The sequence below is a fragment of the Oryctolagus cuniculus genome, chromosome 2 (assembly GCF_051225735.1).
Source record: "Oryctolagus cuniculus isolate XC-2025 breed Fujian yellow rabbit chromosome 2, ASM5122573v1, whole genome shotgun sequence".
Classification (NCBI taxonomy): domain Eukaryota; kingdom Metazoa; phylum Chordata; class Mammalia; order Lagomorpha; family Leporidae; genus Oryctolagus; species Oryctolagus cuniculus.
Genome location: NC_142868.1, coordinates 135,116,711 through 135,140,728, shown reverse-complemented (window position 1 = coordinate 135,140,728; position 24,018 = coordinate 135,116,711). Strand labels below are relative to the sequence as shown.

General features: G+C 57.5%; 1 protein-coding gene across 1 annotated transcript; it reads left to right on the top strand.

The window, feature by feature from the left end:
* Positions 1 to 5,135: 5,135 nt before the first annotated feature.
* On the top strand, positions 5,136 to 22,368 carry EMX1 (empty spiracles homeobox 1). Its single transcript, XM_051837507.3, has 3 exons — positions 5,136 to 6,483; positions 11,815 to 11,999; positions 21,802 to 22,368. Exons 1-3 carry the CDS (start codon positions 5,964 to 5,966, stop codon positions 21,967 to 21,969), a joined length of 873 nt encoding a protein of 290 aa, XP_051693467.1. The 5' UTR covers positions 5,136 to 5,963; the 3' UTR covers positions 21,970 to 22,368.
* The last annotated feature ends 1,650 nt before the right edge of the window (positions 22,369 to 24,018 follow it).

The window sequence follows — 24,018 nt, the reverse complement described above, 5'->3', positions numbered from 1 at the left end:
AGAGAAAGCTTCCAAATCTGTATGTGGGAGAATAAACAGATCAGAGGCCAACCTGATGCTGTGGACCTAAAGAACTAACATATTACATACGAAACATACAAACAACATATGAAGACATACAAACAGCATAAATGTCCTATACTAGAGAATATTTAATGAGAGGCAAGGGTGATTATGACTGCTTATAAAGATAAAAAAGTTGGTGACAAAACTCTGTACGGTATGATCCCATTTTTCTAAAGGGATGTGCACACACAAAGATCTGGAAGGATACACTCTAAGGATTTCATGATGGTTGTTTCTGACACTAGCATGTTATAATTATAAGATATCTGTCTTGTCTTTCCTCCCCCTCCTTTGCAGTCTCTGTGTCTTTTTTTTTTTTTTTTTTTTTTTTTTTTTGACAGGCAGAGTGGACAGTGAGAGAGAGAGACAGAGAGAAAGGTCTTCCTTTTTGCAGTTGGTTCACCCTCCAATGGCCACCGTGGCTGGTGCGCTGCGGCCAGCGCACCGCGCTGATCCGAAGCCAGGAGCCAGGTACTTCTGGTCTCCCATGGGGTGCAGGGCCCAAGGACTTGGGCCATCCTCCACTATACTCCCTGGCCACAGCAGAGAGCTGGCCTGGAAGAGGGGCAACCGGGACAGAATCCGTCGCCCCAACTGGGACTAGAACCCGGTGTGCCGGCACTGCAGGCAGAGGATTAGCCTAGTGAGCCGCAGCGCAGGCTTCTGTGTTTTCTTTGATAATTCCATCCATTAGAAATATAATGTGAGACACATATATAACTTCAAATGTTCTAGTAGCTGCATGACAAAAGGAAAAAAATGGGGCAAACATTTGACCTAAGGGTTAAGCTAGCTGATAAGATGCCCTTGGCCCACATAGGAGTCCCTGTGTTCCATACTCAATTCTGGCTCCTGACTCCAGCTTCCTGCCAGTGAGACACTGGGAGGCAGTGTAACGGCTCAGGAGGTTGGGCCCCGACCCTTGTGGGAGACTTGGATTGAGTTCCTGGCTCCCAATTTTGGCCTGTGCTATTGTGGGCATTTGGGCAATGTGTCACTGAATGGAAGGAATGTGTTTTCTGTCTCTTTCTCTGCGTTTCAAATAAAAATATTTTTAAAAATTTTAAAGAGAAAAAAACAGATAAAAATTAATCTTAATAATATTATATAACAATCACAACATGTAGTCAAATAGGAAATATTGTAAGATATTTTACTTTATTTAAAACACCAATCTGGGGCCAGCACTGTGGTATAGCAGGTAAAGCTGCTGCCTGCAATGCCAACATCCCATATGGGTGCTGATTCAAGTCCCAGCTGCTCAACTTTTGATCTAGCTCCCTGCTAATGGCCCGGGAAGGCAGTGGAAGATGGCCAAATATGTGGGCCCCTGACACCCATGTGGGAGACCTAAATGAAACTCCTGGCTCTTGGCTTCAGCCTGGCCTGGCCCTCGTAGTTGCAACCATCTGGGGAGTGAACCAAGCCTGCTTAACACTAAGTGTGATATGTATTTGCATTCACAGAACATCTCAATGTGAGCTATCCCCATTTCAAGTGCCCAATAACCACATGTGTCTCATGGCTGACGTACTGGACAGTGCAATTCTGGAAAATAATAATAGTGACTTACGGCCGGCATGTCGGCTCACTAGGCTAATCCTCCACCTGCGACGCCGGCACACCGGGTTCTAGTCCCAGTTGGGGCACCGGATTGTGTCCTAGTCCCCCCTCTTCCAGGCCAGCTCTCTGCTGTGGCCCAGGAAGGCAGTGGAGGATGGCCCAAGTCCTTGGGCCCCTGCACCTGCGTAGGAGACCAGGAGAAGCACCTGGCTCCTGGCTTCAGATCAGCGTAGCTCCGGCCATGGTGGCCATTTTGGGGGTGAACCAACGGAAGGAAGATCTTTCTCTGTCTCTCTCTTTCTCACTGTCTAACTCTACCTGTCAAAAAAGAAAAGAAAAGAAAAGAAAGGTTTATTTTGTTACAGGAAGTGAGAGTTAAAGAGAGAAAGAGAGGCCACAAATTATTCAAGAAATTTGGTGGCAAAAAAGAAAAGCCAAGAGACTGAGGGAAATGTAAGGACCAAGAGTTTCCTGCAGCTTGGGGAGACAAGGTAGGGCAATGAGGAAAGAGGGGAGAAAGGCTGACAGAGATGGCTGGGGATCTTGTACCAAGAACTCCAAAGATCGTCTGTGTGCATGTGTGTGTGTGCCCTTCAAATAAAATGCACATATTTTAAATATGTAAATAGGTATCTCTTTCAGTCCTCACATTGGCAGATGTTCAATCAAGGCAAGATTATCGACCCCAGGTCTCACCACTAGTAACGGGATGAGTCAGGCTTTGAGCCCAGGTCATTCCAGAGATAGAAGAAACACGAGGTGAGGCCAGAGCCAGGATGGCTGATGCAGGTTGTAGGCACCACGCTCCTGCACAGCAAGTGAAACAAGCCCTGGACTGCGCAGATCGGGGAGGGGGCTGCAAAGGTGTGGAACCAAGGGTAAGCAGGTGTGGGAAGTAGGGAGAAAGGCGTGATCAGTCTGCAGCCCCCAGGGAAGAGCTCAGCAGTTGCGTGGGAAGAGAGAAATAGAGGGACGGGACGAAAGGCAGAGGAGAGGGCAGCAGGATTTGGTTAGGGTGGGCGGCTGAGGCAAATAAGGAGAAGAGGATCAGCAGTGGGGGTGGTGCTGGAGGGAGAAGTGTGAGAGGCTGAGAGACAGAGCAGCCCGAGACAGCACAGGAAGAGATGGTGATGGATGGAGCACTAAGGCGGAGTCCCCAGCACTAGCACTAGCGGGTTTAGTGATCCCCTGGGGTGACAACTCAACCTGCTGCGGGGGAGTCCACCAGAGGGAAGAGGTCCTCACGGGGCAGAGATAGAGGACAACAGGCAAAGGGTAAATATCTGCAGAGTAAGGGAAGAGAAGAAGGACGTCAGGGGATTACAGGGGAGGAAGGCTGTGTTGTGGCAAGGCAGGTTAAGCTGCAGCCTGTGAAGCCAGCATCTGTATCAAAGAGCCACTTCCAGTCCCCATCCAGCTCCCTGCTAATGCACCTGGGAAGGGGTGAAGGCTGGAGCGCCAGGCTCTTGACTTTGGCCTGGCCCTAGCCAATGCTGCCATTTGGGGAGTGAACCAGCAGATTGGAAATTTCTCACTGTCTCAGTCTCTCCCTCTCTCCATCACTCTTCCAAATATATACAAATAAATATTTTAAGGGGGGGGGGAGGCTTTGGGGTAGGGAATCTCCCGGCACCTAGGGAACCCCCGCATCCCATCCTCATTGCTGGGGATGAGCGGGAGCTGGGCTGGTCCCATGGAGGTGGAACCCGGTAGGCCAGGACCCCTGGGTTGTCCCTGCTCACCCCCCAACGCGATCTAGCAGATTCTCTGCAGTCGGAGTAAAACGGAGTTAATTACAGACAGCTGGGTGTCTTTGGAAAGCACCGCAGAGAAGGTGTTATTATAAAAGTCTATGGATTTGGATACGGACACGTGCACCCAGAGCAGTACGTAGGAAAACAGACGTGGCCAGGGCAGGCAGAAGTCTAGGGAATGGTCGGGTAGATGCCAAACTCCGGAACCCGCCCAGTTCAGCCAGTCCGCGGCCCTGGGCAGCCCCTCGGTGCCGGGAGAAGGCGGAGACTGCCTCTGGGCTAGGGCACGAGGCCCCGGGGCCAGTTCAACTTTCCAGGGCTACTGATTTCTCAGGCGCAGCGCCCAGCACTAGGTCTGTCGCAGCAGAGCACAGGCCCGGGCCCTGTTTATCTAACCCGAACTCGCGTGAGTGCGGGGACCTCGCGCGCGCAGAACCCGGTCACCTCCCAGGCTCTTGGTTCCGCGGCTGGCGCTTCTGCCTAGCTCCACAGCCTCGCCCCTATAGTGGTGTGGCCCAGTGGGGTCCTTCTCCCGGCCGCGCGCCTCCTTTTCAAAGACTAAGGGGTGGGCAAAAGATAAGGGAATGGGGGGGGGGCAGGGAGTCGGGGGTGGTATAGACAGCTTAAGACAAAATCGAGAGGAGGCAATTCGATCACATCCGGAAATGATCCGGAGAGGCCAGTGAAGGAGACGCGAGCGCTCCCCGCGGATTCGGTAAAAATTCCTTTCGAAGGCATTTCAAGGGGCGCCTCCGCGGTGCCCGGCCTCGGGTTGCCCTGGACGCTAAGGGCTGCAGGGTGCGGCCTCCCTGCCGCCCCCTCCTCTCGTCGCCCCCTTCCACTTCGCCCAAGGGGGCCGGAACGGCGGCGTCGGCGCGCGGGGGCTTTTCGGGGCAGTCGAGTGGAAAATAGACTTTAACCTGCTTTGTGGCTGCAAGGGCGCCCGGAGCGCTCTCCCGGACCAAGTCTCTCGGCGCTCAGGCCGATCGCTGCCAAGACCCGGCCTGGAGTCCCCGCAGAGTTACGCGGCGCCCGGGCAGTGCTCCGGCCACTCTGGTTGACCCCGGCAGCGGCAGGACAGCGGAACTCGCTGTGGTCCCCTCCCCGCGGCGCCCCGGCAAGGTCCGGGTCCCAGTCTCCCCACGACCGCCCAGCGCCCTCCTAGGCCTCGGCGAGGTGTTTCCTTGCGGCGGGGAAGGCCCGGGTGGAAAAGTTTGCGGCGTTCTGGTTCTCGCAGTCTACCTCCCTTTTCTCCCCGGGGAATCAGCGCACCGCGTGGAAGCCGGCCGGAGCGCACTTGGCCACTGCTCCGCGGCCGCGGGTGGACGGCGAAGGTCGGAGAGGCCAGGCTGCTGCTGCGTTTCGGGACCTCCCGGGCGCCGGCGCAGGCTGCTTTGCCAGCTCCAATTTAAGACACAATGTCCCCGAGACCCCAGCCTGGTTCGACCGGCGAACACTTGAGTCCCACAGCCAGAGAAGGCGAGGAAGGCAGAGCCCCGCGAGCTGAGGCCCGGAGTCCGAGTCTGAGCGCGCCGCCGCGCCGAGGCTGGGGAAAGGCTCTGCCGCCGCCGGAGGGCTGCGGGGCGACGGCCCGGGTGCTGCTCCCTGCCAGCACGCTCGGAAGAAGACGCACGTCCTCCTTTCCGGAGCTGTCCCCGTGACATCCAAGAAACGAGAAACCTCGGGAGCAGGGCCACGGCTTCGCACGGCGGCTCCGGACAGCGCTGGTGGTGAGCGGGAGGGTCTGGAGGTCAGAGAGCAGGGAGCGGGGTCTCCGGCAGAGCGCTCTGTTGGACCCCAAACACCCCCGCGACGTTCGCATCCGAGTTCTCTGAGACGACGTCTCGAGGCGACCTGGGGAAGGTTCAACTCAGTTACACGCCGGGGAGGGCTGTGTGGGTGCGTGTGCCTGTGCGTGTGTGTGTGTGTGTGTGTGTAGTATCACCCCCAAGCCCCAGGGCCTTTGAGCGCATTCTTGGGCTCCACGGCGACCCAGACGGCTGGGGAGGCAGCCAGACTCCCCCGAAGGGCGGAGTCCCCAGCAGCCAGTGGCGGGGCCAGGGGCCGGGGTGGGAGTAGGGGGCGGCAGCTGGACCGCCCCGCCAAGGTTCCAGTCCGGCTTTTGCCTCCGACTGCGGGCTCCCTCCCCACCCGCGGTCCCTCGCCCCGCCCCGCCCCGCCCCCCACCTTGGGGCAGGTGAGCGGCGGCCAATGGGCGAGTGCCGGGCAGGTGCCGGCTAACTCGCGCCTCGCTGCGAGGCGGCCGAGGCCCCGTAGGGCAGTGCTGGAAGGACCGAGGGCGGGGGTCGGTCCCGGCGCGACTTGGAAGGGAGGGAGCTGGGCTCAGCCCTCCGGTCAGAGAGGCAGCTCGAGGCACCGCAGCGAACCCGCGCCAGTGCCGGCTCTGGGAGCTGCCCGCTCGGCCGCAGGGGCCGACGCTCCCGGCCGTGCGCGGTGGCCCCACTCCGCGCGCGCTCGCTCGCTCGCTCGCACACCCTTGGCCGCTCGGCGCCCGGCTCGCAGGCGGGGGCCGAGCGCGAGCGGGCGGGCGGGGGAGGTGACGGGTGCGGGTGTGTGTGCATGTGCCTGGCTGGGTGCACACCCCGCACGGCGGCAGCGCCAGGACGCGGAGCGCTCCCCGGAGCCCGGCCGCCTCGCACGGCTCCGGAGCCCGCGACCATGTTCCAGCCCGCGGCCAAGCGCGGCTTTACTATCGAGTCCTTGGTGGCCAAGGACGGTGGCACTGGCGGCGGCACTGGTGGCGGGGGCGCGGGCTCCCATCCCTTGGCGGCAGCCGCCTCGGAGGAACCGCTCCGGCCCACGGCGCTCAATTACCCTCACCCCAGCGCGGCCGAGGCGGCCTTCGTGAGCGGCTTCCCCGCCGCAGCTGCCGCGGGTGCTGGCCGCTCGCTCTACGGAGGGCCGGAGCTCGTGTTCCCCGAAGCCATGAACCACCCCGCGCTGACCGTGCACCCAGCACACCAGCTGGGCGCCTCCCCGCTGCAACCCCCGCACTCCTTCTTCGGCGCCCAGCACCGGGACCCTCTCCACTTCTACCCCTGGGTCCTGCGGAACCGCTTCTTCGGCCACCGCTTCCAGGGTGAGTGCCCACGCTGTGCCCGCCGAGGAGGCTGGCCGGCGCCCGTGCCACGGGGACGCGAGGGAGGCTCGGGGGCGCGCGGGGGCTGTTCAGAAGTTGTTGCGGAGAAGGTAGCAGGTCCGCCGAGGTCGATTCCCAAACCGGGAAAAAGCCCCGCCGGATCCGCCCGCGCGCTCCTCTGCCTCGTTGGTCCCAGGCGGAGAGCCAGGTGGCGACCTCCAGGCTTTCCCACGAAAGAGACCAGTCTGGACGCCCAGCCCAGGCGCATCCTGCGAGCCTCTTCGGGCCCTCCCGCGGCCTGCCTGCCTCTCTCTAGCTAATGAACCAGTCCCAACCCCGAGAGCGCAGCTCCCGCCGCCTTCCCTCGGCGCTGGCCTGAGCCGGAACCGTACTACGCTCGCTCGGCCGACACCAACGCGCACGGCTCAGACCTCGCTGGCGCGTCGGGGCAGGGGAAAGTCCACCCGCGCGCCCGGGCTCTGTGAGATGCGGGGGCAGCGGGGAGGGCACCTGGAGAGTTAATGTTCAGTGTGGGGTGTTGCGCTGGCTCGGGATGTTTCTCAGCAACCCTGGCCCGACTTCTCCAAGTCACACGTGCCTCTGAGGCCCGGGGTGGGCAAGGTTTGCTGTGAGCAAACTGGCTTCCTGCACCGCCTGCTCGGCTGCCGGGACCGACCCGAGTCCTCCAGAGCAGGGGGAGGGGGCCCCAGGGCTTGCTTTTAAAGTCGTAGCCAGCCCTAGTCCCCAGGTCTGTACCCGGCCGCCGCTGGCTGACTAATTAAGATCCCCCACTGGCCTAACCCACACACACACCCCAATTATCTGACTTTCGAAAAGAAAAGACAGTTGGATTTGTTGGAGTTCGTTTTCTTCCTTGAATTTGTTGGAGTTTGTTTTTCTTTCTTTCTTTCTTAAGACCGGCCTTGATCTGTGCAGTAATTGCTTCGGTTCCCAGTTTTATTTTGTCAGTGTAGACGGGACCCCAGCCCTGTGATTCCTCACCGCTCAGAACTGGCTAACCCTGTTTTTCTGTGAAACAACTGAAAAAGGGACAAGGTTGGGCTTCGGCTCTCACAGCCGATCTGAGCAAGCCAGGTCCACACTGCCAAAGTAAATTAGATGGGGGGTACAATTACTTAGATAATCAAAGAAAAGTGATCTATTGAATCTTTGGCTGTAGCTGCTTGACTGGTTTACAGAAGTCCTCTGCCTGTCCTGATTTATCAAACGATTTTCTCAGTCCCACCTTGTCAGTAGATAGTTGCCCAGCGGATCCCACCAAAGCCAAGACTACAATAACTTGAATGAACAAGAATTTTTGTGAGCAAAGTCTTCTCTTGGATATTGAGATTTGCCCAAATCCGAATTAAAGCAAAAACAATCACAAATCCTAACGCCTCAGCCACTTTAGGCAAAAGTTCCTGTCACTTACAAATTATTGTTTGCCAATAAAATGCGATTTGGTTCAGAATTCTGCTAACTGCCCGGATAGCGCGGGAGCTTCAGCCACAGCCTAGGTCTTGCAGCCTGAAACCCACTGGCACACTTGTAGTCTCCGCGCGGTGTGTGAGTCCCGCCGTCCGGTGGGTAGGGAACCACCGGGGAGACAGAGGCACCAAGGGCAAGGTGAGGCGGGGCCTCAGCCCTGTGGCTTCCAGCAGCTACTCTGGTCCGGAGGTGGCCTCCCAGGCGGCGCCCCGCGCCTCGGATCCGGAACCCCGTGCCTTTCGTGCGGCGCCGCCTGTCGCGCCTCCAGCCTCCCCTGCGCGGGCTCGCGGCTCAAGAGCTGGGAGCGCCAGGCAAGGGTTCCAGCTCTGGCTCAGAGCATCCCCAGCTAGGCGAGGCCAGACCCATTCTCCGCAAAAACCCTCTAAGAAACTGCTGCTGCTCCGTGAGCCACCAGTTCCAACGAGTACGCGGTGGAGTTGCACAAACGGTTGGATTTCTTCTCAAGAACCCTGCGTCTGGTGTAGCCGCATTTTTGAACTCGGAAACCTGTCGGGAACTGGAGGATGTTTTCGGTGTCTCCGCCGTGGTTGGGACCCACCGTCACCACGGCAGACAGATCCGCTCCCGGGCGGCTGTGCACCCTTGGTCCCCGCCCGGCCTCAACGCTGGGAACCGAGCCGTCCCGGGCCCTCCGGCGCCGCGTTTTCTAGAGAACCGGGTCTCTGCGATGCTCATTTCAGCCCGGTTTTAATGCAAGAAACGAAACCCTACAGGAACGAAAAGGAACATGTCTGAGTTCTGTGCGCCGCGCTTGTGGGCAGTGCAGTCCAGAGCGCGGGGAAGCGGCTTCTCGAATGTGCCAGGCTCGGGAGGAGGAACAGCGAGTGTGGAACGGCCAAGCCTCCGAAGCCCCGGGCTGCTCGAGAGGCCCGCATTTCGGTGCAGTTTCCTGGAGCTCGGGAACTTTCCTGGCAGGGGAGCAGTGTTGGGTGGGGGCTGTGGGAGACCAGCCCTCCTGACCTGTGATGGTAACTGGGCCGGTCTTCAAAGGGGGCTTTTGTTCCTGCAGGAGGAAAGGGAATGGTTATCTCAGCTGCTTGGGCTGCTTCTCTGTGTCCTAGCCCCAGCGCCCTCCGCCCTGCCATCCAGCCTCAAGCTCCTGGCCAGCTCCTCTCCAGCAGGAACTGCAGCTCAAGCCCTGAGCACTTTGGATTCCCGTTCCCACCTCAGGCCATCCCACAGAGAGAACAGTGGGATGGGAGTCAGTTCCTAGCTCCAGGGAAGGCTGTGCCAGTTCTCTTCCACTTTTCCACCTGTGCTTGGCCAGCACTCACAGCCCCTTCTCATAGCCGGCAAGTACTGTATTCAAACAGGCAGCACCCCAGGCCTAAGCTTACTGTGCCCTGTGCTCCTGTTCAAGGACACTAAAGTCGTGATAGGAAGGGAGGGACCACGTCCCACAGATCACAGGGAGAGGGGCCCAGGTGCCTAGGCCCCCCCACACTCCACTCTTGTCCCTACTGACACCTAGCAACTGATCACTGCCTCAAGATGCTTAGTTTTGTACTAAGCAATCCTTTTTCCTACAGAGAAAGCTCTGCTGTTTTTTTTTTTTTGAATGAAATAGCCTGTCATCACGTATCAGCATCTTGAATAATTGTCCATCCTCCCGCTGCAGCTTCGTGCCTGAGTTAGCAGGAACCCTGTTTCTGCAGGTGCATGTGGACACAGAGTGTGGGACACATGCTGCCCCCAACGACAGGATATTTACAACGAACTGGGGCCTGCCTCAGTGGGGTAGAGCCCAAGCAACCTGGCTGTCCCCTAAACCCTCCAGACTGGAGGCAAAGGGACTTCTATCTTCCAGCCAGCCTGAATTTTTAAAGACAAACACAGAGCACTCCACTCCACCATACAGGTGACACATGCCCAGAGGGGATGCTGGGCTGTGCTAGGCGCTCTCCCTCCCTCGCTGGTTCATTTGTCCAGAGGACACCGCTGTTGGGACTTCACCAGGGCTCAGAAAAATGGTGATTTTTGAGGCAATCCATTGTTAACACCCACAAGAAGCGTCTGCTCCCCACTCAGCTCCAACACCTTCCCCTGGCCTGTCAAACGGGTCCCCACCCCAGAGACGTTCGTCCCCCTCATGGGGCTTTTTCTGCCTCTTCCCTCTCTCTGCCAGGCCACTTTCCCTCATTCTCTGTCCTCTCCACCACCCCAAGTTAAACTTGTGAGGCTCAGGTGTCCCTCGTCCAGCACCCGTGACTCAGTGCCCTCCCCTTTGCTAGTAGCATAGGTCCAACCACGTGAAATGGATAAGGTTCTTTGAGGGCAGTGACACTGGCTGGACACCCCCCCCCCCCCGCCGCCGCCTTCCTCTCACAGAGGCTGTAGGCCTTTCAGTATGGGCAACCCTGTTCCACAGAAAACCCCAGTGATGCAATCAGCCTGTGTGGGTATCCCAAGCCCAGGGGTCTTGGAGAAGGCCAAGGTTAGGCAGTCCCCACCAGCAGAGGAGCAGGTACCTGGGGAGTTTTTACAACAGTTTCTCAATCGGGTGCCTCTGCTTCACTTACATTGAAGTTTCCAGGGATGGGAGATGGCACCTGAATTATCCAGATAATTGTCTTCAGAGCAAAACAACAGGTCAGATTGAGTCAAGCCAGTGGCCATTGTGGAATGAATGAACTGGATCAATCTCATCAGTGGAAACATTCCACCAGGGCTGTGTGTTGTGGGTGGGTCAGGGACTAGGTGGTGTTGTCTGGGCTTGTTTGAGTCTGTGAGCCTGAGCCACTGGGCTAGAGATGGCGAGAGGGCCTCTTGAGGGGTTTTCGAGGACAGTGGCTTGGCTTTTGTCGCTCCTAACCCCTAGCCCCAGCACTATCCAGTTCCGTGTTGGTCCCTTCTCCTGTGCGTGGCAGCTGAGTCCCCAGGATGGCCAGCATTTGTCAAGGGGCCGCGCCGCTCTAAAATCCATCACAGAAGATGGGCGAGTAAGAGGGAAGGGGGCTGCAGCACCTATGTACACAGGCCCTGCAGAAACCAATATATCTGTACCTATCAGAACGATGACATCTAAATACTCATGCAGGATTCAGGGATGAGGCAGGGCCTTTCCGCACCAGATAGCATTAAGTTACCTGGAGCTGGGGGTTTCCCTGGAGAGAGGGTGAAGGGGAAGGAGTCCTCTCCCTGGAGGCCTCCAGAAGCTGCCTGCTGAGTTGACCTGGAGGCTCAGGCCGTCAAGCCTGGGCCTGTTGGCAGGTGTTTCCAGCGGGCTGGTAGCAAGAGGGTTTAGCTGCAAGACTAGTTTAAGCAAGTGTGAAGGGAGAGCGCTTGGAGACCCTCTAGCTCCTGAATCTGTGTGTGGCGTGTGTGCACCACAGTCTCACGGGGCTCCCTCATCACCTTCCTGACACCCAGTCCTGTCCGTTCTTGCAGGGAGATGCTTGGACATCTATGAGCAAATCGTTGGGGCTGGGGGTCGGGGCAGCGCCGCTGGAAAAGGGAGGGAAAGGAGGCAAGAGGCACTTGCCAGCCCTTGGCCTCTTTGGCTGTGTGGGTTTGGGGGCCGGTCGGGGCTTACTAGGCCCCAGGTCCACTCTGGGTTCCCGAGTGCCCTGCCGCAGAGCAGCGATTCCGCGCGTCCCGAGCCAGGGCAGCCCTCCGAGGGCGGAGAGGCTTGGGGAGGGGGAAGGACCTCGGCGGCGCGAGGGAAAGGGGAGAGGTCGGGTGCGGGTGTTAAGGACTGAAGCGGGTGGCGGAGCGCTCGGAGGGGCTGGGGGCGAGCTGGGCCGGCGCCCCGGCGGCTCACGCGCCCCTGCCCCTTCTCTCTGTCTGCACCCGCTTGTGTTGCCGTCGGCGGCGCGGCCGCAGCGAGCGACGTGCCCCAGGACGGGCTGCTTCTGCACGGCCCCTTCGCGCGCAAGCCCAAGCGGATCCGCACGGCCTTCTCGCCCTCGCAGCTGCTGCGGCTGGAGCGCGCCTTCGAGAAGAACCACTACGTGGTGGGCGCCGAGCGGAAGCAGCTGGCCGGCAGCCTCAGCCTCTCCGAGACGCAGGTAACGCTCAGCCCCGGCTGCGGCCTGCCCTGCGCCCGGCAGGGCACCTGGGGCGCGGGTGGAGGAGGCCGCGGCGGGCGGCGGGCGGGTGGGCGGGTGCAGCCGGGTCCCGCGTCCCCTAGCCTGGCCCCGAGTCCTCTTCCGCCTGGTTCCAAAGGCCGCCACGGCGGCGCTGGCCCACTTCTGTCTTTGGAGCCCCTTCTCTGCGCTGGCGGTTAGGCTGTAGAGGCTGCAGTCGGGACTCCGCCGGAGGCAGAGTAAATAAAAATCCGCACTTGGAAATCCGGCTCCCAAAGCCCCCCCGAGGGGGCGCCAGGCTACCAGGGGGCAGCACCGCGTCCAAGGGAGCCGGTCCCAGTGCTGGGATTCTGCAGTCCCTCCCTCGCCACGGCCCTGGGGCGCTCCCCGTGCCGCTGAATGAGCGGGCCTTCCCCGCATTGCCTTCGCGGCTGCCCGCCAGGGCGTGCGGCTGGTGGGGAGAACGACCTGGCATCCCGGGCTAGCAGCGTCAGAAGCCGAGGGGCTCGGCCACGGCGGGCCACTCCCGCGTGGGCTCCGAGCGTGGCCCTGCTCCCGCGCAGGCGGGCTGCGTGGGCTCCGGAAGCCCCGGTGCGTGCGCGTCGCGGGCCTCAGGGGCCTGACAGTGACCGGGCAGTGGGCCCTGGGAACCCGGGCACCGCGTTCAGTGGCCGTGAAGGCCGGGGAGGAAAAAGCACCTTCGCTGACGGAGGGATTCGAGCTGGATAAAATGGCAGTTATCGTAGAGTATTTTTGTAGCTGATAATTTAAGTGAAAAAAATATATATATATTTTGAAAGAATTAGATGGGAGCGAAGAGGAAGGCAGGGTTGGGTTCACGGTGAGGACGGGCTGCGGTTCACAAGTCACAAATGCTGCCCGCCAGCACCGCCTGGGCGCTGGGTCCTCCCGGGCCAGGGCATGGGGCAGGCGGAGCGGCCGAGCAGGCGAGCGGCCTCGGCCGGGTTGCTGCCCGGAGGACTGGGCCTTCCCCGCCTCCGCCAGCTCCTCTCTCCAACGGGAGAGGTGAGCTGGCGGTCCCGTGGGCATCCTCCTGCAGTCCTCTTCTCGTCTCGACCCTACCACCAGACGGCTAGAGGCGCCTGGCTCTGGCCGGGGGGAGCGGCCTGGGGCCTCCCGTGGGCGGCTAGGATAAGAAGGGGCTTCGCGGGAGGGTCTAGACCCCAGCTACCCCCGGCCGCCGGCCCCGCCTCTGGTGCTGTGGTCCCGGTTTTGGTCGATCGTGGCCGTTCCACTTAACCCCCAGCTCATGGCGCCCAGCTCTACCGCAGGAGCTGGGCTGTTGTAACTGCAGAAGAAAAGCATGCAGCACACAAGAGAGTTAATTTTAAAAAACGTTGAAAGAAAACCGTGTTAAACTTAAGCTAATAAAATAACACCCTCATCTCCTTCCTGGCAAGCAGTGTTTTAAAATTATTGTTTGAGACGAGGTGTCAACTTAAGAGTGGTGTTTATAATTAACTTCGCTTAAAAAGTAATATTTATTAAATTTTAATTACAGAAGTGAAAGAAAACAGAATGGTTTGTAATCCCACCACCTACAGATGAGTTCTTGTTGAAATAATGTCATTGTTTCTAAACTTTCAGTTTTTTATCTCAGTGAGAGCATTGTTAATGAACTTTCTTTCAAACTGAATCTAACTGTCAATATTGGCTGCCACCAGTGCCAGTTAGTAAATCCAGCGATTGGGTTTTTTCCCCTTTTTTTATGAGATGCTTCAAGCACAGATTTAAATGATGCACTGAGTCCAGCTTCGCTAACCATGAAAACTTGGGGCTGATCTTGCTCCATCTCTAAATGAGCTGCGTTTGCATGTGCAGCAGCAACAAAAAATAGAGAACTATGGGAGGTGTGAGCCCGGGGGTGCGCCTTGCGGCTGCTGTCTTCCCTAAAGAGCACCCTGAGGTGGAGAGCTGGCCTGATTTCAGGCCCCTGCCCCGCTGCCCACTGCCTGTGTGACCCTGGGCAGGCTACTCTGCCTTCCTCATCCAGGATTAGGTTGTTTAGGGATTAGAGGCACCTTATGTAAACTTACATATTGATTCCCATCCCCAGGCCCCTTCTCTTCCCTTTGCTTAAACTAACAGGTAGAGAGGTAGAGTTAGTGTACAGGAAGGCCCAAACCTGAGTGTCTCCTCGGCTCCATGTTCCCTCTCCATCACCAGAGCCGTCTCCTGTGGCCCTTGCGACTTGCTTGAATCTGTTAGTTAACCAGTGACCGCCATCTACCTCTTGGCATTCGCCATAGGAGCTTACCTGTCCCCCATCAGCTGTTTGTCAAGTGTCAGTTCCCTCCACCAGCCCCTGCCCTGCGTCTCTCCTGCCAGTGTCTGTGCTTACTTCTCAGAGCTCTCTAATCTGGCCTCCACACATAGCTGTCTCAGATCTGGCCTTCTACTTCCTCTGCTTTCCTTAAACCATTCCCCCAGGCTGGTTAATTTATATTTCCTGTTTGCTACATGTTTTTCTTCCTCACAGTAACTCCCATCCACCCATCTGTTGATCACCTGTTTGTCATCTGTTTCGTACTGTGCGTGTCCACTATCTATCTTGAACTTGCATCTCTGTAGAGCTATCTAGCACCAGCCATGGTGTTTGCGTGTCTGCTCATGGTCGTCTATCGTCCCGCTGGCTCGGGCTCTGTCTTCTCTCTGGGGCCTCATTACTGTACCTTGTGCCACTGGACCAAGTCAGCTGCAGGATTTCTCTCCAGCCCCGACTCTCTCAGGCCCACCTACAGTCTCCTTCTCTGTTTCTGAATAACCCCTCCTCTGTGTTCTCAGCACGCACCATGTGCCCCCCACCTATCACCGTGTGTGGTCAAACTTTGCTGTCATTGTGCAGTTTGTAAGGTCTAAATGCCAGCTGCATTCATCTTGCAAGGTGACCTTCAAATACAGATCCATAGCCTTCCTCGGAGACTCGCTTGATGGGGCCCAGGAAGAAATTCTGAAAGAGCTCTCTGGGTGGTTCTGATGAATGGAGCTGAGCATCTTGGCCGGGAGAAGCAGAGACCAAGCCTGTCTGTCTCCCGCCGGGCCCAGCTCAATGCCCAGCAGGAATAGATGCTCAATAAACAGGTACCCAGTGAATGAGCATGACTCTCGATTCTACACACATTCTGAATGCTTTCTCTGTCAGTCCCCTTGCTCTCTGCTGTCACTGTCCCCTCCCGTCCCCCTCATTCTATCTGTCCTTGCATGTTCACTAGTTGTTTATTTAAATGATGCAGACATCCCTTTGTGGATGAATACTCCTGGGAAGGTTAAGCAGATCCATGTGTGGTTGAGTTCTTAATCCGAAACTCCAGGAGTGCTGGGAGGTGGGAAGCCTGGAATAGGGCTTACGTTTAGTGTGGAGTGGGGGATGTGTGCTGGGATGACCAGCGGGTCAATCCGGGAAGTGGAGAGGAGGGCCTTGGGCAAGGGCCAGTCTTCCCTCCTGGTTCTGATTAGTTGTTACTCACAGCTGTGGTGCAGCCCTGGCGTCTGATCAGGAAGACACCCACTCAACATTCAGTGCTGAGGGCTGGTTGGGGAGACCCAGGCCTGGGTCAGATCGGAGCTCTCAGTGCAGTAAGTGTGTGTGTTTTTATATGTGTAACTGTGTGTGCCCACACCGTGGGGCAGGCATAGGCTTAGTGTGATGGATGCCTAAAGCTCAGGTGGTGTCATAGGTCCACATCAGATGCCTGAGGCAGTCCCAGGCCCTGGAGTGCACAAAGCTAGTGTGCATCTGTGTGTGTATGTGTATGGGGGTCCTTTGGCTTCAAGGGGAGTGAGAGGAAGCATTTGGTTGCTCCAGGCTAATCTGCACAGATTAGCTTTTCTTGATTGATTAGGCTTTTCTTGATTGCCTGACTGTGAATTCAGCTGAGCTGGGGGGTGGGGGTGGGGAGGGAATGGTGCAGAAATGTGGCCATTGATTGGCCTTGGAGTTTCCTCATTTAGTGGTGGAGACTTAGTGCACAACACGCACACTTGTGGGACATACACAAGAGAAGTGATGGAGTCCCCTTGCAGGGACAGACCTTGAAGGCTTGGAAGGATGGATAGGATTCTAGGTTGGAGGTCAGGAAGGCAAGAATTTTTTTTTTAAGATTTTTTATTTGTTTGTTTGAGAGGTAGAGTTACAGAGAGAGGGAGAGACAGAGAGAAAAGTCTTCCATCCACTGGTCCACTCCTTAAATGGCTGCAATAGCCAGAGCTGGGCCAATCTGAAGCCAGGAGCCAGGAGCTTCTACGGGTCTCCCATATGGGTGCAGGGGCCCAAGCACTTGTGCCATCATCTGCTGCTTTCCCAGGTGCATTAGCAGGGAGCTGGATCAGAAGTGGAGCAGCCAGGACTCAAACTGGTGCCCATATGGGATACCAGTGCCACAGGCAGCAGCTTTACCCACTATGCCACAGTGTCAGCCCCAATAAGACCTTGATAGAGATATCAGGACTCCAGAACAGGTCACTCACCTGAAATTGCTGGGACCTGAGCCACAGATGCTTCCATTTGTGATGAGCTAAGGTAGCCAGAGAAAGGTGAAAAACAGGATCTAGATCTCCTTCTTCCAAAACACCATGTTATTTAAAAATAAAATTTGATTAGCTCTGAAATATTGGCTGGGGCTGTAGTTTGCTTGTTAGTTCATTTGTCCATTCAGTTATGTAATAACACAAGCATGCCTCCATTCATTAGTTGCATACATTCATCTGTGCCCTAGTAAATCCACCTATTCACTCATCCACAGAAGTTGCACCTTCCTTTTAAAACAAGTTTTATTTATTTTTATTTATTTGAAAGGCAGACAGATATCCTCCATCTGCTGGGCCGCTCCCCAAATGCTTGCAACATTGAGAGATGGTCCAGGCCAAAGCCAGGAGCCAGTAATTCAATCCACATCTCCCATGTGGGTGACAGGGACCCAACTGCTTGATCCATCACCTGCTGCCTCCCAGGGAGCGCCCTAGCCATGGCTGGAATCAGACTGGGGACTTGAACCAGGCACTCTGATATGGGATCCAGGTGTCCCAAGCCGCATCTTCACCACTGCACCATACGGCTGCCCTCAACTTTACTTCTTCATCCTGCCTGACTCAAGCCCACCCTTGCTTGCTCCCAACAGTAGGTCTCCCTCCCCCAACTGCCCCCACAAGTGGAGGAGAATTAAGAACTGACCCTCTTGCAAAGCATGTCCAATAAACTAAGCAAAAAAAAAAAAAAATTCCCATCTTTCTAGCACTTAGCACTCCCAAACCCCTTTTCTGATCAGACCTCGGTCCCTTTTCTATCGATTTTATCCTGTTTTTAGGTCTAGCCAAGGCATCTCTTACCTAGAGCTAGGTCACTTCACCTCTGCCCAGCTGAATGACCATCCAAGGAACAGGTCCTCTGGGCTGGGCACTGGGATGCCAAACCTGAGTACCACACCATTTTGGTTCTCCAGATTCGAATAGTCTGGTGAGGAGACACAGGTGTGAGCAAATAAATGAGTGCACTTCTGGATTGTTGTGATGGAGATGAGATGAAGTACCAGTAGGGAAGCACGGACAGGAGACAGGGCAGCTCCCCCAAGGAATGTTCAAGCAGGGTGTTAAGTCCGAGAGCGTATTCCAGGCTGGGTAAACTCAGGCAAGAGTGAGTGCAGAGTCCTGGACGGATCCGGTCATCAATGAAATGAGATGTGGGGGCCAGTGCAGTGGCCCTGTGGGTGGAGCCACTGCCTGTGATGCCAGCATCCCACATGGGCACTGCTCCACTTCCGATCCAGCTCCCCGCTAATGCACCTGGGAAAGCAGCAGATAATGGCCCAAGTACTTGGGCCTCTGCATGTGGGAGACCCAAAGGAAGCTTCTGGGCCCTGGCTTTGACCTTGCCCAGCTCTGGATGTTGCAGCCATTTGGGGAGTGAACCAGGTGATGGAAGACCTCTGTTTCTCCCTGTCTCTCCATGACTCTGTCTTTCAAATAAATAAAATAAATCCTTTTTTTTTTAATAAAAAGAAACAGAGATGCTCAGAGAGGTAGGGTCTTAGGAGACCACAGGAACCTCTCCCCAAACCCAGAGGGGCCCAAGTTGGGAAAGGGGGTTCTCCAGCCACGATGCCCAGTGTGCCTTCTGGGTTGAGAGGAGTGAGCAGGGTGTTGGGGTTGCTCCTGTGCAGCTGCAGGCTGCACCGTGCGGCTGCTTCCTTTCTTGGATCTCTGACCTCTAGGAGGGGGCTCTGGGATGACTCCAGAATTGCCCAGCTGGGTTAGGGAGGTGATGGGGCATCACTCTGACCTCTGAGTACACTCAAACTCCAGTTCCTTTTCTTTATCCAGATACAAGGTCACTGTTGTTATCAGCATCCAAGAAAATTCAGAGAAGTAGAAAAAAGAAAAGTCACCTCTACTTTGGGTATATTTCCTTCCAGTCTTTTTTCCCCTACGCATAGGTTTCCGTTTTCCACAGTTGTGATCACACTGTGCGCGCTGGCTTTACCACTAATATCATGTAGCATAAGCGTCCCCCTGCTATTATCTTTGTAAACAGCATCTGGACACTCAGTCCAAGGCTGTTTCCCGGAAGCTAGCCAGGCTGCCTGGGAGGGGCTCTAGGTGTCTGTTTCTAGAGAGCTGCTGCACTGACCTCAGGATTTTTCTTTGCTTAAAAAAAAAAAAAAAAAAAAAAAAAAACACCAGTTATTTGAAAGAGTAAGAGTTCAGTGACCGGGCCAGCGCTGTGGCTTACTTGGTTAATCTTCCACCTGCGGTGCCGGCATCCCATATGGGCGCCAGGTTCTAGTCCCAGTTGATCCTCTTCCAGTCCAGCTCTCTACTGTGGCCGGGAAGGCAGTGGAGGATGGCCCAAGTCCTTGGGCCCTGTACCCACATGGGAGACCAGGAGGAAGCACCTGGCTCCTGGCTTCAGATAGGCGCAGCGCTGGCCGTAGTGGCCATTTGGGGAGTGAACCAACGGAAGGAAGACCTTTCTCTCTGTCTCTCTCTCACTGTCTATAACTCTACCTGTCAAATAAAGAGAGAGAGACAGAGAGACCAAGCACAAGAGAGAGTTATCTCTCTGCTGTGGCCAGGGAGTGCAGTGGAGGATGGCCCAAGTACTTGGGCCCTGCACCCCATGGGAGACCAGGATAAGCACCTGGCTCCTGCCATCAGATCAGCGCAATGCGCCGGCTGCAGCGCACTGGCCACGGCGGCCATTGGAGGGTGAACCAACGGCAAAAGGAAGACCTTTCTCTCTGTCTCTCTCTGTCCACTCTGCCTGTCAAAAAAAAAAAAAAAGTTATCTTCCATCAGCTGGTTCACTCCCTAAATGGCCACAATGACCAGGTCAAAGCCAGAAGCCCAGAGCTCCATCCGGGTCTCCCACATGGCTACAGGGGCCCAAGCACTTGGGCCATCTTCCTCTGCTTTCCCAGGCGCATTAGTAGGGAGCTTGATAGGAAGTGGAGCAGCCGGGACTCGAACCAATGCTCCAATATGGGGTGTCAGGGTCATAACCTAGAGCACCACAATGCCAGCCCCGATGCCAGTGTTTCTCATGGAGGAGATCTTGACAGTCACCTTTCACTTGGGGCTGGCCTGAAGTTGCATCATGGAAGTCATCCTTCTCCGTGCCTCTGGGCTGTCCCAAGAGGCTGGTGTGATTGCTGGAGTCTCCTTCCTAAAACGAAACTCAGAAGGAAGGCTGTGTGGGAGGGAGAAAGGAGTGGAAAGGGGCACAGTCCCTGGAGCTGCCCACCATTACCTGGTGGCCACCGTCGGCCAGCCCACCTGGGCTTCTCAGCAGTGATGCCCCAGCCCCACATCCAGCCCTGAGTCACACCCAGGAGGCAGGGCGAGCTCACCCGCCCACTGGCTGGCACAGTCACAGCAGGCTCGGGGCGGGGACTGGGGGCCAGGCTGGCTGCCAGATGGCTGTGCTGAGAACAGGACCGGCGGGCATGGAGTCCATGAGCCCTGTGCCCACAGCCTCTGCCTCCTTCCCCTGTCTACCTAAGGTGACACACAGGCTACAGGTTTGAACCCAACCCTGGAAATGAGGGGGAAAGCCCCTTGCCGTCACTGCATCCGCCCAGACTGGCACCCTCTCCTCCAGGGACAGCCTCCCTGTCCTCTGCCAGCTGCCCCATCACCACCCTCTCAAGTCAAGGCAGGGCAGATGGCGCCGTGGAAACCCTGGCAAGGGGACTGTGAGGGAGAGCCCTGGCGTGTGGGCTCCGTGGGAGGGGGGGCACACCTGGGCACGAGACCCAGGGCCTGGAGGCCAGGCCAGTTGGGGCTACCCACTGCCTGGTTTTAAGACTGCCACTGTGCTTTCCCCCCAGTCTCAGGGAGCAGGGCCTGGACTGGGCAGCTGTTCTGAGAACTGCCCTTAGCCCTACCCAGGGCTCCCTCAGCAGTCACTGCTGCAGCCAGACAGAGGTGCTTGGCCGCCCCGAGCAGCTGCAGTTCTGAATAGAGAGCGGGCATGTCCAGAAACTGTCCAGACTCTCCTCAAATCACCCAGAGCTGCAAGGGTCCTCAGAACATTCCTCCCAAGGATGAGGGTCTTACGCCCCAGAAGGGGTGGGACTTAGCCAGGGTTTAGCGTCCAGGCTTCTCCTGCCTGGCCCGGCTCTGCAAGGCCCACAAAGAACCTTGGTGGGAGGCTGCAGAGGGAGGCTGTCCACAGTCCACAGACGACGAGGCTAGTTGGGGAGCGGGGGTGGCCTTCCCAGCTCGTGCACAGGAGGACGGTGAAGGCTGTGTCCTGGGCACTGAGCAGCACTGCTAGAGGAGGGGGAAGAGGGGCACAATGAGAGATGGGACAAGTCTGGGGAAGCTTCCTGGAAGAGGTGGGCTTAGAATCATAGAGCTGCCTGCCCGTCCCCTTCCTGCTTCCCACCTCACAGTCTCAGTTCTCAGTTTGAGCCCCATCCCTCCTCTGCCAGGGCTCTCACTGCCTTGTGCAGGAGGGGGGATGCTCACTGTGTTCCAGCTGCTTCCTGGGGCACCTGCTCCCACACCTGGATGGGTCGCACAGGTGGGGTGGCAGTTGTGCCTCCTTCCCGGGCCTGTGTGTGTGAGGAGGGTGGGGTCCTGCTGACCGGTGGGTTTCAGAATACCCCAGGGGGCATGAGAAGCTGGCACCCGAGGGACCAGGGCTCCACCCAGCCAGCCCCTTCTCTGGTGTGGGAAATTCCACCTGCAGTTCCACGTGCAGTTGCTAAGCAAGGGTCCCTGAGGGGCTGGACAGAGAACATGTGAGGTTGCAGCTTCCAGCAGCATGTCCGGCCCCTGTAGGCCTCTGCTCCCGGCGAGAACAATGCCTCCCGGTAACCCAGCCAAGTCCCTTCTGCCTTGGGGGCCCTCTTGAGCCCCCTGGGCCCATGCAATGGCTCCTCACATCCTCTCTCGCTTACCATTCGTGCCTTCAGCCAGGAGGACGCCATCCTCACGTCTCCTTCCAGAAGCCGAGGGATGGGGCAGAGCCTGTGCTCCTTGCCCTGCTGCCTCGCTGTGGCCACAGGTTTGGCAGCTCCACGCCCCCTCCTGACCTCGGAGCAGGACCGGAGAGCTGCCTTCACGTCTGGCTCGTGTGTGCTTTGCCTGCCCCGCGGAATCTGCATCTGGCAAGGCAGCCAGCAGAGAGGGCCCTGGCCCAGGAGCCCCGGCCCTGTGTAGCCTCAGTGTCCCTGACGACTCCTGGCTCAAGTGCTGAGCGCCCCGGGGGCTGCTCGGGAGCCTTCAGGGTGTTCTCACCGGTGCCCCTCCCTCCCTGGCCCAGGTGAAGGTGTGGTTCCAGAACCGGAGGACCAAGTACAAACGGCAGAAGCTGGAGGAGGAAGGGCCCGAGTCGGAGCAGAAGAAGAAGGGCTCCCACCACATCAACCGGTGGCGCATCGCCACGAAGCAGGCCAACGGGGAGGACATCGATGTCACCTCCAATGACTAGGGGTCTGCCATGAACCCACGAGGGCAGGGTGCTGCTTGCTGCCGGCCAGGCCCCTGGGGGGCCCAAGCTGGACTCCGGCCACTCCCTGGCCAGGCTGTGGGGAGGCCTCGAGTCACGGCCCCACAAGGCTTGGCGCCTGGGGCCACCACGGACAGGGGGACAAGAAGTGGGCTGGCTGAGGCCTGGGGCCACTCGGCCTTCTCCACGGAGAGCCTGCCAGCCTGCCAGCCAGCCTGCCTGCCCGGGTGGGCCGCCCTCACCGCAGCTCCCAGCGGCTCTCCGTTCCTCTCGACCTTTTTGTTTCAACGCGCTTCTGTTTTAATTTATTTTCCAGGCCCGCTGTAGTTCCTAGTGATTTCCCTGTGCCTCCCTTCCCTATGGGAATAATAAAAGTCTCTCTCTTATTGCCATGGGCATCCACTCCAACCCTAGAGCCTGTGAACCCACAGCGGTGGTTTCCCACTCTGGGGGCCCCCAGGGGGTTGGTAGAGCAAGCTGGGTACAAGGCTTGGAGTCTGGGGCGGGGGGGATGGGGGGCTGGAATTCAGTCAATCCATTATCTTCTCTCTTTGCTAGGGACAGACCCTGGTCCCTATCTACAGCTCCCCAGCCAGAGAACTGGAGGCTAGACACAGGGGACAGCGCCAGCTCCAGGTCTTTCCAGACCCCCTGAGGGGTGGGAATCAGGCCAGGCCGTTCTGTGGCCTCTGCAATTGAGGAAAATCCAGAGGAAGGGAGTTTGAGGGCTGGTCACAAAGGCTGTCCCCAGGATGCTCACCTGTCTTCAGACAAGTCCTGGGCAGGTTACAGCTTCAGAGACGGGGCCTCCCAAGCCCAGGAAAGCGCAATAAGGCAGGGCCCACTGAGCTGTTTGTTCATATCCCTTCAGTTTGTCCATTTGTCTTTCTCATTTGTCATGTTTAAGATCCCTTCATCCTGGAAAAGCCAAACCTGTGTTCCCAACAGCCTTTCCCGTGTGGCGTCCAGATCCATCTCCGCTTCACCTCCCAGTCTTCTGCTCTCTGCGGATGCCACAGTTACCCCCATGGTCACCAGCCACTGGCCACTCCCTTGTGGCCAAACCCGACTGCCTCCCACCTGGGTTCACCTGCTCCCTGGTCTGCTGGCCATGCCCTCCGTGATGCCCTCCCCTGCCCTTCATTTCAGTACCTGTGACCCCTTCTCCAGCGTCTTTGAGTTCCCCCCAGCCCCTCCCATGCCTCACCTCTGTCCACCCTGTGCTCAGTCCTTGCTCCTGCCGCCTCCTGCTCATGCCTTCTGCTCGGGGGTTCATGTTCACACCCAGGGCCTTGGCTCCCTGGTCCATGTCTCTGGCTGACCTCTGCTGAGCTGCAGACCCATCAGGTTTTCCACCTGAGGCACCCTCAGTGCTTCAAACCTAACACACCTGCAGCGGGACTCACTCCCCGCCCCCCCCCCCCCCAACCAGGTACTCACCTGGGCCGACAACAGTAGCCTCGTATGCTGTCTCTCCAGCTGGAGTCTTCCCTGACCTTTCTCTCTGACCCCATCTGTTCCTGTCTAGACTGGTGCCCACCCACACCAGCCCTCTATGCTGCAGCCAGGGTTCTCTTCCTCACATGCAGGTAGGACCATGTCCCCCTCCTCAGCCTCTCTGCCCATTTCTTTCCCACCCGGGTCCTCTCCTGCCTGACTCCTGGTGTCCTGTGCTTTTGTCCCACGCACCCCTACCCCTGAGCATCCACAGTTTTCCCCTGCACTGTGCCTTCGCTTATGCTGTTCCTCCCACCTGGACTGTCAGGTGAGCACACCATGGGTGCTTAATTGATGCTGAACTAATTGGAAAGGTGTTAAAGGCCCAGGTGCTGCCAGGGCCACAGGCAGGTGTCTGAGCACACACCCAGGTCCCACTCTGTCTACCCTCCTGCCCCGTCCAGTCAGTGCTACAAACCAAAGGGCTGTGTCTCCCGCCCCCCAAATGCCTCCTGTACCCCTGTCGTCACCTAGGAATTTGACCCACACATCTTGAAGTCCTAACCTGCATACGTCCAAGTTAAACCTCCCAGT

What these genes read in the sequence shown, in the direction of transcription:
- EMX1 (XM_051837507.3), top strand. Translation starts at nt 5,964, where the DNA reads ATGTGCCTGGCTGGGTGCACACCCCGCACGGCGGCAGCGCCAGGACGC. An exon ending in CTTCGGCCACCGCTTCCAGG is followed by an intron (nt 6,484 to 11,814) that starts GTGAGTGCCCAC and finishes GCGCGGCCGCAG; the next exon opens with CGAGCGACGTGCCCCAGGAC. An exon ending in TCAGCCTCTCCGAGACGCAG is followed by an intron (nt 12,000 to 21,801) that starts GTAACGCTCAGC and finishes TCCCTGGCCCAG; the next exon opens with GTGAAGGTGTGGTTCCAGAA.